At 45.9% G+C, this 16,293-nt stretch overlaps 1 protein-coding gene across 2 annotated transcripts in view; it reads right to left on the minus strand.

The window, feature by feature from the left end:
• Positions 1-2,079: 2,079 nt before the first annotated feature.
• Positions 2,080-16,293, minus strand: part of LOC310768992 (phospholipase A2 inhibitor and Ly6/PLAUR domain-containing protein-like) — a 38,239-nt gene continuing 24,025 nt past the window's right edge. Inside the window, exons 1-5 of one of the 2 annotated variants that reach the window (XM_083628004.1) lie at positions 10,754-10,842; positions 8,525-8,626; positions 7,381-7,530; positions 5,614-5,763; positions 2,080-4,422 (exon numbers count right to left, since the gene is read on the minus strand). In XM_083628004.1, coding sequence (XP_083484130.1) covers positions 4,208-4,422; positions 5,614-5,763; positions 7,381-7,530; positions 8,525-8,626; positions 10,754-10,841 — 705 coding nt within the window. In that variant the 5' untranslated portion in view covers position 10,842 and the 3' untranslated portion in view covers positions 2,080-4,207. Of the gene's footprint in view, positions 4,423-5,613; positions 5,764-7,380; positions 7,531-8,524; positions 8,627-10,753; positions 10,843-16,293 lie in introns of those variants that run through there. The other variant, XM_083628005.1, reaches the window with a different exon arrangement.

Raw genomic sequence — 16,293 nt, forward strand, 5'->3', positions numbered from 1 at the left:
TATATAAACCTGAAAATTATAATTTAAAAAATGGGAAGAATGGCTAGCATAATGCCGGTAGACAACAAAAGAAGTTTAAATATGCTCTCAAGGCAAATCATTAACCCTGCCTGCAGCATCAACATGTTCAGCCAATGATCAGAACAGGCTCTATGTACATAAAAAGGTAAAGGTAAAGGTACCCCTGCCCATACGGGCCAGTCGTGTCTGACTCTAGGGTTGCGCGCTCATCTCGCTTAAGAGGCCAGGAGCCAGCGCTGTCCGAAGACACTTCTGGGTCACGTGGCCAGCGTGATGAAGCTGCAGCTGGCGAGCCAGCACCAGCGCAGCACACGGAAACGCTGTTTACCTTCCCGCTATAAAGCGGTACCTATTTATCTACTTGCACTTAAGGGTGCTTTCGAACTGCTAGGTAGGCAGGAGCTGGGACCGAACGACGGGAGCTCACCCCGCCGCGGGGATTTGAACCGCCGACCTTACGATCAGCAAGTCCTAGGCACTGAGGTTTTACCCACAGCGCCACCCGCATCCCTAATTCTATGTACATATGACTGCATATTAGAAAGGTCTGCTTCTGATCACTCATGAGAACTAGAGAAACCTCTATTTGTATGCACCCAGCTTAACACCCAAAAGTCCGGGGAGGAGATAGAGTTGCAATCCTGTTCCCACTGTACACAATCAGCCCCGCCCACCCCCCCAGGTTTTGAAGGTGAGAACATGACGGCTGTTAGGGTTGCCATATGTCCAGAATTTCCCTGACACAGCTGGCAGGCTGCTGTCGGAAACTGTCCAGGCAGAAATCGGCTAAACGTCCAGGGAAATCTGGCCAGGGAAAACACCTATTATCTGACATGATTATGAGATCAGCAGTTTGCTCTTCCAACTTCTGCTTATCAGTCCACAGCAGAGCTGGCCATCCAAGTCTTGCTGAAATCCGGTTGCTATCAGCCCCAGCCAGCTTGAAACAGTAAGGAATTGTGGGAGGTGTAGTTCAGCAAAATCAAGCGGGGGCAGCAAAGGGTCCCCATCCCTGTCTATAGTTACTGAGCTGGTGTTTCTCTCTCTCTCTCCACTTGAATTTATAGCAGGGTTGGGAAACTAGATAAGGAGAATGGGCCAACTTTATTGATGAGTGGGTGGGTGTACTGCCAAATGATGAATCAGCTGATGTCCCCATGAGGTCCCCATGAGGTCTGGTGATCCATTTTTGCCCACATGGTATAAATTCAAACATGGAAGGCAAAGGCGCAGCATTTTGCAAAAGCTGATTGGTGCTTTGCAGGTTTCTGAGTTTATGGATTGCCCAGTTATCACCTTGCAGGCCTCAAAATCTTGGCAGGTTTTAAAAGTGAGAAAGTTAGAGTCCTGCTTATTTTCTCTCCCCCAGCTGCTCTGTCTCTTTTGACTCCAAACTTGGAGCCCTTAGCTCCTCCCATAAACACTCTCACACACAGTGCTTCTATCTTGTCCAGGTTCAACCTCAATCCCTTGACCACCATCCATCCTCCAGCCACCTCCATGCACTCAGCCAGGACATTCACTGCTCTCACTGGTGCCTACTATGAAGGGACCGGATACTTCTGAATCTGCTGCTGTTCACCAGCTGGGCTGCACGCTCCAGTTTATGTACTTGAGTTGTGCTCATGCCTCTTGCTTGACAAAATGGAGATGTGGATAGGAGCCTAGGCATGGTTGAAATGGTAGTGGGACTTGCTTCTGATTTGGGGTTTTAGTTTCTTCATTTGTTTTAATTGAGGTTCATCTCTTTTATATATAGAATAATCTTGGACACACATAAGGAGTGTTGCTTTGCCCCAGACTGGCGTAATCACTTTTTGAATCAATACGAAGAAAGTCACATTAGGAAGTAACACAACAATCTCCTCTGTAGACTCACCCGTGCCACCCCACCCAGCCATGCAAGAACCCTTGACTGGGACCTCCCCTTAGTGCTAAAGCCTTCCTTAAACTCTTATTGACTGCCGTCTGGAAGAAACAAATAGAACCGTTTTTGGACTGAATATTCTTTATTTATTTTTTAAAAAACTAATATTTATTAAATTTTCCATTTTAGCATTCCAATCAAATCACATCATATATTCCAAATTATACAAATTATTCAATAATTAAACAATCCAAATATTATGCCAAATTATTAATTTTTCGGGGGTGACTTCACCATGCTCTGAGGTCGGAGGGGATCTGATCATCTCATACTTCTACTGCTTCTCATATTCATTTCCAATGATTCCCATAAGTCATTTGATGTTAATCCTCATTATTTTCCACAGCCTCTGAGTTCTTCCAACAAGCGAGATAAATCAAACAATACGTTTCTGTGTGGTTTTATATCCAGGATTCCCCCATATAGGTTCACGGCATCTCTTCACAGGCTGGTATTTCTGCCAAATCAGTCCAAGAATCCTCCCATTACATGCAAATGCAGATGTCCAGTCTATTCTGTCCAGATAAAATCCAATCAAGGCATCTGCCCTATACTTTTCCCAAACCAGTTGTCATTCAAACGTTAGCATTTCCAGGGAAGGAAGGGTTTTAGTTAAAAATACAAACATAGAATATTGAAGACTCACCTCCCCCATGACTATACACTTTAACAACAAACTGGTCTGCACTTCCATCCATAATGGCGGCCTATTAAGACTGCGTCATAAATCCCGGGCAGTCATCCCAAGTTCTTTGGCATCTCTCCAGCTGTTAATGAGATGTTGCTTCTATGCCAATATCGTAAATCAAACCAGGAAATCTTTTTCCAACAAGCCAAAAGTCAAAATCCTTAGTTTTTTTGTTTAAAATAATTGTTGTCTCCACACAGTTGATGATTGTTAAATCCACTTTATATCAATAAATACCAAACTTTTCAATCTCACTTGCTTCATAGTTAATCAAGTAGCCAAACCAGAAGTGATTTTGCAGAGTAACATAGTAAAACAAAGCATAATGAAATCAATAAGGCTCACAACCCTCCTTTCCGTTCCATCATACCTCCACGCAAATAATAGTCCTTCTTCCGATCAAATCCTTTTTTAGCACTTCAATGGCTGGCAATTAGCAGAATATTTCCCCCCTCCTCACTCAGAGCATGTCCATAATTTAAATCCAATTTTTCATCTTACGAAATGGAGGTTTGTCGCTCACAGAGACAGCTTTGGAGAGCTGCCAAGAAACGCACTATGCTATGCATCCAGCGCCTCCCGGCCCCTCATTCCTTCCGAATTTGGGGCCAGGTGTTGGACGAACTGTGGATGAGACTGCCCCCCCCGAACCTGAGGGGGTTGGGAGGCTGATTACTCCCATCTCAGCCTCTAATTACCAGTGCAAGCGGATGCGATGGAATTTCAGCCATCTTGGTGGCGACAAGCTGGAAGTCCCTGATTATTCTTTATTGGGCCTGCAATCTTTCATTCAGAAAACAGACGGGAACCCTGGAAAAAAAAACCTGGAGGAGGATGGGGAGGCATTGCGGTCCCCAAGTTGGGATGAGGAAGGAATTCAATTTTGTCTACATATTAATGAGAAACTTACTCATTTGCACTTCCCAGATCAATACGCAAACTAAAACTCAGCCTTCAAATTTCACATTTCTCAGAATTTTGTAATGTAGTTCATAAACCAAATGGTGTATACAAAAATGCATTTATGTGGAGAAAGTGCCAAAAGTGCATATTTTGGTGATAATATCATATACAGTGGTACCTCAGGTTACAGACGCTTCAGGTTACAGACTCCGCTAACCCAGAAATAGTACCTCGGGTTAAGAACTTTGCTTCAGGATGAGAACAGAAATTGTGCCGCGGCAGTGGGAGGCCCCATTAGCTAAAGTAGTACCTCAGGTTAAGAACAGTTTCAGGTTAAGAACAGACCTCCGGAACGAATTAAGTTCTTAACCCGAGGTACCACTGTATACAAATGCATTATATTAGGGAGAAATGCTAGCAAAACTCTATACTGGTTAAACTGCAATTACAAATTGTGTTTATTAGGAGAAATTCATGCTAAAATGTGGATGGATTTTCAATAGCTTTTTTTAAAAAAAAATGCAGATTGCTGTAGTATTGTGGAGAAAAGAATTTAAGATTTTTTAAAATGAGAAACTTAAGAGCACCGAACTTGACAGATTTGTCTACTCGGGTGCCCAAAAGCACATGGCATGGATCCTACAAGTTGCCTGGCATGTAAAGAGAGCTCAGGAGAGAAACTTCATAAAGAGAATGCTGGAGATACTGGGTAGGAGGAGGAGGAAGGAACTCTTCCCCAGGATATGGTTGGTGCTGGAGGATTTAGCATTCTCACAGGTTGCCTTTTTCACTGAGTAGCTGATTCCATTAATGAGCACATTTTTGCCCTCAAATTCACATACGTTTCTTGTTCCACAACCCTTCACGACAAAAGACTTGGCATCTGCAAGTAGACATGGTTAATAGTCATTGACAGTCTTATCCTCCACGAATCTGTCCAATACTTTTTGAAAGCCATCCAAGATGGTGGCCATCATCACTACGTCTTATAAGACCGAATCCCATCATTTAACTATGCACTAGGCGAAGAATGCTTATTTGTTTGTTTATAAATTTTATTTATAAATTTTGAAAAATAAAATACAACTAGTCAAACATTTTCCAATATACATTCCCTTGGTAATCAACTTCCCTTCCACCCTTCCTTGGTTTCTTCAAATTATCTTTTGCTGCTGCATATTGTAATTATTCTATGCCTTTTTTCCTCCACCTTATTATCTGAATAACTTTTACTGCTAAGCTTACTCCAAACCTGCTAGCATTTTAACATGTTTACAATATTTTTTTAAAAAAACTACAAACATTTTCCAATCCTCCTTGAAGGCTGTCTCGTCTTGTTCTCTAATTTTACTAGTTAAAATTGCTAATTCAGCATATTCCATCAATTTCAACTGCCACTCCTCTTTCATATGTACTGCATCCTCCCACCATTTTGGAGCATCTAGTACTCTCACTGCAGTGGTCACATACAGAAACAAATTCGTTTGATTCTTTTGTACATCTGGTCCAAATATTGCTAGAAGAAAAGCTTCTGGTCTTTTTGGGAGAGTCCTCTTAATTTTTTTTTTCATCTCATTGCGTATCATCTCCCAAAATCCTTTAGCTGCTCTACAATAGAAATGTGTCTTCTATTCCTTTACATGTACCTAATTCTGACTCATACAAGACTTCCTTATTCGGCCAATCTGAACGTTCCAACATTTAGCTTGATAATCTCATCTCAAGGTTCTACTCATTTGAAAATGACTTATGTGAAGGAGCCCAGATTCAATCCCTCACCCAAAACATTTTAGTGCACCAAAGGACAATGCACACGTCATTAGCACCTTATCATGGATACAATCCCTGCATGCTCTGGCACAGCACTTGTTCATTTCAATGATGTTTGCATCAGAGAACACCCTGGAAGATTGTTACTTGGGGTTCAGGGCAGCAGGTCTCTCGCTCTGCCACCTGAGGTGTCCATCTCATCTTGGCTCATGGTTGGTCCATCTCTGGAAGCTCCAGAGGCAGCATTCTCCTCCCACCTGCTCCCTCTACCCCACACAATCCCTCTTCCTCCCCTGCTAAGTACCTTTCTTAGGGCCGTAGTTCCCTGTTACGCTGATGCAAGTATTTTCCGCATCTGTGCATGAGACTTTTCCGCCTTTGCAGGGTTCCTGTGTCTCAGTGAAACATCCAGTTGAGCAAAACAGCCCATTCTTTGTCGAAGAAGCTGGAGGAACTAGGAAGCAAAGAAGAGAGAAGCAAGTGGTGTGGGGAATTTCTAAATAGGATTTTAAGAAGAGGGCTGATGGTTCCTTGAAAGGCCTGATTCACATACGCACCGGTAGCAGCCAGTGTGTTGGGGTGAAGCAAGTCTCCTAATGCTGGCATTTCTGTTGTTTACCTGTATGGAGCTTTGCCAAGCATCCATGCAACTGCCCTTCCTGATCCATCACATCACAATGGCTGCTACTGGTGTGTGCTAGAAGTGAGATGGGAAACAGCAGTCTTCTCTTGCACGTGATGGAGCAGGAAAAGGATGCAGGAGGTTGGAGTTGTGTAAATGCAACAGCGGGAGCCCTGGACTGGCTCACCGTAGACCCACATCTTTCTGAACCCACCCTAGTCCCTTCCAGGCAGGCCGCAGAAACACCATTATTAGGAGGTCATCTTCTCCCCACACAATCCTGTCCCACACTCAGAGTTCCTTCTTCTTACGCCAGGTGTGGGCAAACTTTGGCCCTCCGGATGTTGGTAAACTACCAACTTGCAACATCCTTTCCCATTGGCCATGCTTGCTGGGGCTGAGGGAAGGTGCAGTTAAGCAACATCTGGAGTGCCACACATGGCTATCAACACCTGCTTGTTATGGACGCCATTCCCAAATTGAGGGGGTAGTGGTGGTTGGCAACATGCAGGCACCCACAGCAGTGGCGGAGCTTCATGCTACGGAACCGGGGGCGGAGAGCAGGTGGGGGCGTGACTGGTGTGCATCCCGGGGGTGTGGCACGCATTCTGGGGGCATGGTGCGCTACCCACAGGGGCATAGCGCCCAGTGCAGGGGGGCAGCCATGATTGCACACCACCAGGATCGTGGTGCCAGGAGAGGTGCGCTCCCTCCGCCCCCCTCTTCCTCCATCAGTGACCTACAGAGACCTTTCCCCCACAAACACTTTTCTTCTCACATTTTCTTTGTCAGAAAGAATGAGGTCCAGAGATAACTTTCATCCCTCCCTTACATTAGGATGAGAACAGGTAGAGGGACTAAAACTTCATACACTCCATGCTATTCCTACCAATTTCAAATGCAAATTGTGAATGGACTCAGCTACATTAGTAAGGAAAGAGAGTTTTATATTTGTTATAACACTGTGACACCAGATGGCACCATAGAGCAGAAAACTTTTCTACATGATTTTACATAGTGTTTTTTTCTTTCATTATAACAATTTCTAATTTCTTTTTGCAGTGTGTTCTTGAAACAATAACACTGCATTAGTGGCGGATTTATCCTGCATTCATTTGTTCAGTGATGCTTCCCCAGTTCTATTGCATGATTATCACTGGCTGGTGTGGCTGGCTATAGAGCAACAAAAGTGGAGGAAACATAAACCAATACATTTGTAAAATGAAAAGTTAAGGGGGTTCCACAGGAAGTAATGGGATGCGCACTGATTGGAAATGAAGCCATGTGACTAGCCCAAAACATTTGCACACACAAACATGGATTGAAATGATTGAGACCACCCCAATAGCATCATGAGTAGAAATCAACCTGGGTGCACCAGGAAAATGACATCTGGAGGGACCCTGATTTGCAATTCTGTTGTCAGAGAGGAGGCAGCTGATGACTTACCTCCCCATTTCAAGTTTGCATTGCAGTCAGCTGTGGTACAGCAAGCCGAGGTGTATCGCAGATATGCATTATCTCCTATGGTGACGGTGAAAGCATTGGCACAAGAATCATTTCGCCCACATGTATAGAATGTTGTAGTAAACGTGACCCCTGTTTACCGGAAGAGGGAAAAGACAAACAACAGGTCAAGAGACCCCATTCCCCAGAATTCTTCTATATTGTCTCCACTCTGCCTTGTCCTTCCACCTTGGTTCCAAGTTCTTCCAAGGAATATGGCTTCCCAGAATATAAGAGCCTGTAGATCAGACCAGAACTCAGCATAATCATAGAAACATAGGAGCATCTGCTTTTGGTGACCAAGGTCCCAGGTTGAATCACACCATCTCAAGGTAGAGCTGGGGAAAAGGCGTCCTGTTTGAAACTTTAGAGAGCCTCTGTCGGTCAGTACAGACACCACTGAACTGGATAGACCAGAGGTCTGCCTCAGTGTAAAACAGCTTCTTATATTTCTGTCAACGCAACCAGTCATTACTTCTTACTAGGTGCATTGCAGTGTATTTTTAAGTAAAGGGATTTGTGCCATTGGCATGCATGTATAATACACAGGCCTGAGCCATCATTATCATCCAGCAGGTGGAACCAAAAACCACCTTAGGCATAACAACCTCCCTAAATAGCACCCCTACTAGAGGCAAGACCAGTGGCATAGCGTGGGGGGACCAGAGAGGCAGTGGCCCAAGGTGCAAAATTCTGCAGACAGGCCCTGGCTTCCTCAGGGATCCCCACCTTGCCTAAGCGAAGACAGCAAAGCAGCCCAGTCCTCAGGGACTGGGTGTAGGTGGAGGGAGGCTAGCACAGTACGGCACAGCACTCTGCTTCACAAGCATCAGGGCAGTCGCCCACCAAGAGCTGAGTTGTGTGGGCAGGCAAGTGGTGTCGCACGGCCCCATTTGGCTCCAATGAGGCATCGGCTGCTTGCCTGCCCCAGGTGCCAGCAACCCACGGCACACCACTGGGCAAGCCATCGACCCTGTCAATTGTCATGCTGATTCCTGATCATTCTCAAAGCCTCCAGGAGGAACCACATGATGCCAAATAGTTGTCAGGCTTCCCTGCCCCTCTCCTTCTCCCAACACTTCCTTACCAGTCAGTGCGTTCTCGTTCTTGATGGTCACACAGGCGTCTGAATCACTTGTACAATCTGTTGGAGCTTGGGTAGCATTATCGCCTTGTATACACTTCAAGGCTGCTGGAAGATGAGAGAAGGACATCATACAACTATGGGACTGAAGCACCCTCAGGCATTGAACAAAATGGGGGAAAGCCTATGTCCCATTCAGTGCGTAATGCTGGCTGCGGGCAGCATATTCCCAAGAGTACACACCACAATGTGAAATGTGTCCTCATTCAGACACTGACTGCGTACACACCATGCATTTAAAGTGTACTTAAAGCACTTGACCTCCGCCCAAAAACCTGGGAACTGTACTTCACCCCTCACAGAACAACAGTACCCAGAACCCTAGACGAATTGCAGTTCCCGTGATTCTCTGGCGGAACCAAGGTGATTTACATGTGTGGCCTTATAATGTACAAATTTTAATAGAAACTTTTATAAAATAAGGTGTTTATCCAGCCAAAATGCCATCTTTTCACCAGTGATCTACTACAGGCCTTCAGAAACATGGGTGCCCACAAGAATTATTCATGGGTATGTAGAGGAAAGAAAACACTGAAAGCAGGGGAGCACAACAGTTTCTCACACCCTCCCTCCAAGAGAGAGAGAGAGAGAGAGAGAATGACTGTACTTCTTGCCTAATATTCTTGGTTCTTGAAATGCTAGACTAGGGTTGCCACACGTCCGGAATTTCCTTAAAAGCCAGAAAAGGCTCAACAACTTTTGTATCCAGATTTTCACTTTTTGAAATATGGCAACCCTACGCTAGACATATACTCTTTTTCCTCTTCTTTTTCAAGCATGGGAGGGACAGCCTTGCCCCTCGCTGTTCTGTGGATGCCCTGGTCCAGGAAGGTTACACACAGGGCAGGAAGACATCACCCTTCTCCTAGATGTTTGTCTTTCGCACTTGGCTTTCAGAGGTATGGTGCCTCCGAAATCAGAAGGTTACATTTAGCATTTAAATTTTAGCTCACATGACTCAGAGCCGCTGAGGAGTCTCTCCTTCAGGGATTGATCTAATTCTGTTTTCATTCCATCTAAGGCGGTACCACCATCAAACCTTGTGGCAGTAAATTTTAAGAGGTGCTTATGAGTTGTTGTGCAAGAAGAAGCACTTCTTTTCTCAGACCTAAACTAGTTGTTAATTGTCTTAATTGGGTGCTGTGGCTGTGCAGCTCCAACCCCAGCAGTGCACCAGCATGGAACTGGCTCTGCCATTAGGCAAACTGAGGCAATTGCCTCAGGCGGCAGAAGTCCCCAAGGCAGCAGCTTCACAGGTGCCCCACCTGCCCTGCCTCCTCCACCACTGGTGCAGAAGAAATGCTGACACCGGTGGCAATAGATAGGTAGGTAGTTAGGTAGGTAGAGTGCTTTTTTCTTTTTAAAAAAGGTTTAGGTACTCTCATTTTGACTCAAGAAAATCACCATTTTATAGTTCAAATCGGGGAAAATAAATACAGTAAATGGACAAAACTACAAAGATTCACAAAATGTTTAGGGGTACGCGTATCCCTGCATCCACCCAGGAAAAAAGCACTGGATAGATAGATAGATGATAGATAGATAGATGATAGATGATGATAGATAGATAGATAGATAGATAGATAGACAGATAGATAGATGATAGATAGATGATAGATAGAAGATAGATAGATAGATAGATAGATAGATAGATAGATAGATAGATAGATAGGTAGGTAGGTAGGTAATAGATAGAGCCACGCAAAATATGCCTCCCAATGCTAGTCCTACTGGACTTAACTGTCCAGGGGTCCTTTTCCATTACCCCTTTTACCTACTAAGAGTAGATCTTTTGAAGTTAGTGGACATGACTTAGGCTCATCCATTGCACTACACACACACACACACACACAGTAGAACTTAGCTAAATACTGTATATTTCAGCCAACCTACCTTTAGAACTTACAGCAGGCTTAACAGATTACTACCAGTCTATGATTCTGTGATTCCCCATCACCAAATGCATCCACTCAAAAGCTAGCATGGGAGTCCAAATGTGGGGACTGATAAAAGATCAGTCTGTGGCAAGAACACTTTGAGCAAAGTTTTTAACCCCCCTAGATTAGCATCAAACGATGGCCCAGTTGATATGTCATTCCATAGTACAGGTCTTTCATTCTGTCCCTAACAGCATAGTAGGAAAATGGATGTGATCAATGATAAATAACTTACGTGGATCCGCAGAGGCAACTAAGAGTGGTGAAAGAAGGCAGAGCACAAGGAGAGGCAACATGGTACCGTAAGGTAGGGCTAAGATCATTGCTGAGCTTGAGTGCTTTTTGCGCCCAGATATATGTGCACGGGGCATTTTATAGATGGGGTTCCCATGTCAACATTGAATGACTTGCTCCAATGAACTGCAGTAAAAGGATTGCTGTGCTGTGTAAATACCTGCAAAGCAACTGGGTGCAGGTGTCCCTCTTACAGTGTTGGGCAGTATCTCCCTGGGGTTCGAGGACTTCCTGGAACAATCGGTAGATTCAGACAACAAATCTGATGGCAAACGTGATGCATTCCTACCTGTTTCACATACATCTTACATATTATGACTCATTCTATTTATTCCCCTGCTCCTCTATGGATTCTCAAGCAGACAGGCATGACCGCTCTTTCATTCTAACAACAACCCTGCAAGGTAGGTTAGGCTGAGAGGTAGTGTGTAGCCCAATGTACATCACCCTGGCAGTTCCATGGTTGAGTGGAGATCTGAACCCAGGTCTTCCTAATCCCACCATACTGTTGGTTCTTGCTTGCTATGCAAAATCAAAGTATCTGCATTTGAAACATTGACTTGTCCCAAACATTTGCTAATTTGTATATCTTCTCTGCTATGGATAGGCTAGGAAAACTCAGCGGTAGCCAGTGTTGCTCTCCAGATCTGGTTAGACTCCAATTCCCTTCAGCTCCAGCCAACGTGGCCACTGGTCAGAGATGATGGGAGTTATAGTCCCACATCAGGAGAGCCACAGATTAGCCACCACTGCCACAAAGGTAGCATTTTTAGGTCATTGTCAGGCTTGAGGAATTCTCTCCCTCCCCCAGTGACTTCAGGAAGGAGGAAACGTGAAAGGTTTTTCTTATGATTTTATTCAGTCCTTACGGTGAGAGACAAAGAATCCAGACATCACTCAATGATGGAATTGCTCACTTTGGCTCCTCTCCCTTACTTCTCTCCCAACAGCATCTGACCCTACAGTGGCCCCCGTGGTCAAATGTCTCTTTGTCTGTTGCTCTTACATTCTTAACAAATGTCAAGTTCTTGAGGACTGCGGCTCATCTATGCTGTCTAAAGACGTGTCAGCTGGCTGCACACCTCCCCTCCTTCTTCTCCTAACACCTCGTAACTCAGCTGCTCGCCTGTCTCTGATCTGTTATCTCCCTCAGAGTTCTGCTGTAATTCAATACTGTCTCTCTCTTCTCTGGAAGCTACAAGAGAAGGGGGGTGTACATGATCTCCACCATTCCTCTTCCTCTTCAGTCCAGTCCCTGTAGGTCATAAACATCCAAGACCTGGCAATGATGGTTCCTGGTGTGTTTCCCTGGAAAGGTATTCTACAGTCAGGAAGCCACCACTGGAAAAAGCCTGTTCTCATGCTGCCATCCTGCACACCTCCCTTATAGGTGGCCTAGAGAGAAGGGGCTTGTGCGCTGGGCCCAGGGGTAACCCGAGTAACCGCAGTCCAGGTACGGTCCCGAATCCAAGGGTTCTGCAAGGAGTCAGTCAGGCACAGGATTTCTGGCAAACAGCAACATTGCTCCCACAACCTGGGGCGGGGTCCACCAGGCTTTTATCTCTGTTGGTGTAACAGCCGGTCCTGATCCCCTGGTGACTCACCTCCCTGTCTCGCCCGAAGGCGAGCACTCCTCCTGAGAGTACTCAGGTCTCTCCTTCTCTCAGACCTCAGTCTCTGCAGCTTGGGAGATGTCGGTGGGTTACTAGGCCCAGAGGCTGCCTCAGCCTCTCCTGACCCAACTGGTAGTGGAGCAGCTGTAAGTGATTGCCCAGCTGAAGGAAACGAGGTAATCCCCGCATCTGGAGCCAGGGCAGGCTCAGGCCCCTGACTCAGCCCAGCTGGTGCTTGTTGCAGGGGAACCTGTGCAGACTGGGGCTCTTCAGAATCAGACCCCAGACTAGGTTCAGATGCCGCCTGGGGCAAAAGATCCGGTGTGGACTGAGACTCCTCTGGCTCCGAGTCTGAGCCTGAGTCCCAGGCCATCACAGCTTGGATGATCATAGAATCATAGAATCTTAAGAGTTGGAAGGGACCCAAGGGTCATCTAGTCCAACCCCCTGCAATGCAGGAATCTCAGCTAAAGTATCCATGACAGATGGCCATCCAACCTCTGCTTAAAAACCTCCAAGGAAGCTGAGTCCGCCATCTCTTGTGGGAAAGGTGGTGATGACTGCAGAGTCTTCATAGGTTTACATGGTGAAAGCTGGTACCTGGGATCATGGGCTACAGAACCTAAGTCTCTATAGGTCAAAGATAGCAAAAATTAAGGGTCCCCAGAGTGAAGCAGGCAATTCTCAGCAGATAGTATCACATTATTGGAAGGGACCACGAGGGCCATCTCATCCAAGTCCTTGCAATGTAAGAATCCTTTTGCCCAATGTGGGATTAGAACCCACAAACCTGAGACTAAGAGTCTCATGCTCTACCAGCTGAGCTAGGGTTTCCATCTAACTCATTGGAGGGTGATGAGGAAGCAGAGCTGGCCCTGAGGAGTTGAGAAGGAAGGAAGGAAATGGATCCATCATATGATTATGCACTGAGCCAGAGAAGGAAACAGAGGTCAAGGCACCACTTCCCTGACTTCTTGGAAATGCTGACATGTTCGCTTCCTGAAATGGTGCACAGTAGCCATAATCTCAAAGAACCCTGGGCAGAGAGAGCAATGGAAAGTTTCTCATGTGGCTGGTAGGAGCGTGACATAGCAAGAGGCAAATTTACTGCATGCGAGTTAAGATATAACCAAGTCTGCTAACGGATACAGCAGCCAGCAAGCCTTCCTTATCAAGCTCCTTCAATTAACTCTTAACTGCGGTAAGGAAAACACTTTTCATGTTTTATTATATCTATGCATCCAGACACTGGCCTTTCTATCTGACCCTTGGGTCTCTCCCCAGGTGAAATCCCCTTCTGGCTCACACCCTTTGTCCCTCTGGCCACACCCTGCCCTCTTGCTGTTTCACATCCTCCCAGGGTGTTTTTGCTTGCTTGGGAAAGTGTCCTCTAAGAATGACTCTTGCTTCCTGCATGCAGGATAGGGAGGGGTGAGTGAGTGCATATAGAAACTATCCCCCTGTAAGAATCACAGAGGCTAAACTAGTCAAACTGTCTGCAAGGCATGAATCTCAACTAAAGCGTTATTAAGAGCTCCAATTCATCTTGCTTGTTTCTGATACTCTATGCATTCATTGCTCCATTTGTTTTTGCTTCTGGCTTTGCCCACCAGTGGCAAGTAGCCTTTAGAATGTCAACCAGAAGGGAATGTGGACCTCAACGCTGAATCCCCAGTGCTGGTTTAGATCTATACTATTATGGTATAGATCTATAGTTTAGATCTATACTATTATAGTATAGCAGAGACATCACCTTGCCAACAAAGGTCCATATAGTTAAAACCATGGTTTCCCCAGTAGTGATGTATGGAAGTGAGAGCTGGACCATAAAGAAGTCTGATCACCGAAGAATTGATGCTTTTGAATTATGGTGCTGGAGGAGACTCTTGAGAGTCCCATGGACTGCAAGAAGATCAAACCTATCCATTCTTAAGGAAATCAGCCCTGAGTGGTCACTGGAAGGACAGATCGTGAAGCTGAGGCTCCAATACTTTGGCCACCTCATGAGAAGAGAAGACTCCCTGGAAAAGACCCTGATGTTGGGAAAGATGGAGGGTGCAAGGAGAAGGGGACGACAGAGGACGAGATGGTTGGACAGTGTTCTCAAAGCCACAAACATGAGTCTGACCAAACTGCGGGAGGCAGTGGAAGACAGGAGTGCCTGGCGTGCTCCGGTCCATGGGGTCACAAAGAGTCGGACACGACTAAACGACTAAACAACAACAATTAGATCTATAATGTTGTTAAACATTAGCGGAAAATGTTTCTGTTCTGCCAGGCCTATGTCGGCAGTTCCCAGAGCTCCCTGTGAAGAGGGCTGTCCTCTGTGAAGCAGGACAAACACCTTCATGAATGCATAAAAAGGCAGGAACTGGTGTATGAATCATGCAGCAAGATTTTTAAAGCCGGCCCAAGAGCAGGGTAGGGATGCTTTTTTAACCAAGGGCCAAATACCCATCTTTGCAACCTGCTGAGGGTCACATGACAGTGGTGGGTGGTGCCAAAGCAGAAGTGGACAGTAATGCAACCAATAGCATTTTTACCTTTGCACAATAGGCTGGCTTCTACACATGCTGGCAAAGCCTTCTCTGCTCTCCAGTCAGATGAGAAACAGTTATTAGCAGCACTGAATGAAAATCTCCTCTCCAACCCTCCCCCCCAGCAAAAACTCTTGGAGTGCGAAGCAGTACCAGAGATGGGTGTGGCTTGGGAAGAGTTCAAGGGCCAGAGAGGGAGACTTTGAGGGCCACATTCTTCCCCAATGCCTGAAGCTCCACAACCCTACCCCAAAAGGTGGACCCCCATCTATTTTGGGCTTTGCTTCGGGGATGTCTTGGACTGGCACAGTTGAGAGAGGGCTGAGGCCAATGGCTTTTGCCTGAAAGAGTCTCAAATTTATGGGTCACTCAACTCATGGTTGATCTTTCTCAAAGGTCCTTCTCTGACTCTGATGCAGACTCTTTCTCCAGTTGCAGAGACCTGAGCTGTAGCGTGTCCCTGGATCTCGCTGCTGAGCTGCCATGAATTAAGATCTTTCCCCTAGGTCCAGAGTTCAACTCATAAAACAGAAGTGCTGGGTTTACTGCCTAGCAGTAAAACTGCCATGATTGCCCATATGGCAGCTCCCTGGCTTTGTTGCAAATGCAAACAGTGTTGGAGCCCTTGGCATGATCAGCATCTGAGGTCGGCATTACCAGGCACCTACTGAAGCCCACACCCCTGTTGCGGACCCATGACTAGCTCTATGCATGGTGGTCAGGTTATTGTCATTCTGGGTGGGGTTGCACTCCCTCTGAAGGAGCAGCCAAAGCACTTGAGGACAGGGACAGGGAAACATCCCGTTCAACTTGTATCCCAATCTCTGTCAAGTGGTAACAATATTCTAGATCAGGGGTCAGTAAACTTTTTCAGCAGGGGGGCAGTCCACTGTCCCTCAGACCTTGTGGGGGGCTGGACTATATTTTTTGGGGGGAAAGGAACGAATTCCTATGCCCCACAAATAACCCAGAGATGAATTTTAAATAAAAGCACACATTCTACTCATGTAAAAACATGCTGATTCCCAGACCATCCGCGGGCCGGATTTAGAAGGCGATTGGGCTGGATCTGGCCCCCGGGCCTTAGTTTGCCTGCCCATGTTCTCGATGGTTCCAAGTGCTCATCTAGGGTCTGTATTTCCACTGGAACATCAAGACACAGTGTAGTCTGCATAGAACTTAGAACTTAGAGTCTTTATTCACACATATTTACACCTAAAGCCTTCAGTGGAGGGGATACCTCTCATTGCTCCTCTCATAGCTATAGCAAGCTTGGCTCCAAAGCAGCAGCCAGTCATGGCCCTCCATGTCGTGGTGCAACCTCTCCCAGC

This window comes from Podarcis filfolensis (genome assembly GCF_964270895.1).
Source record: "Podarcis filfolensis genome assembly, chromosome: 8".
In the NCBI taxonomy this organism is placed as follows: Eukaryota; Metazoa; Chordata; class Lepidosauria; order Squamata; family Lacertidae; genus Podarcis; species Podarcis filfolensis.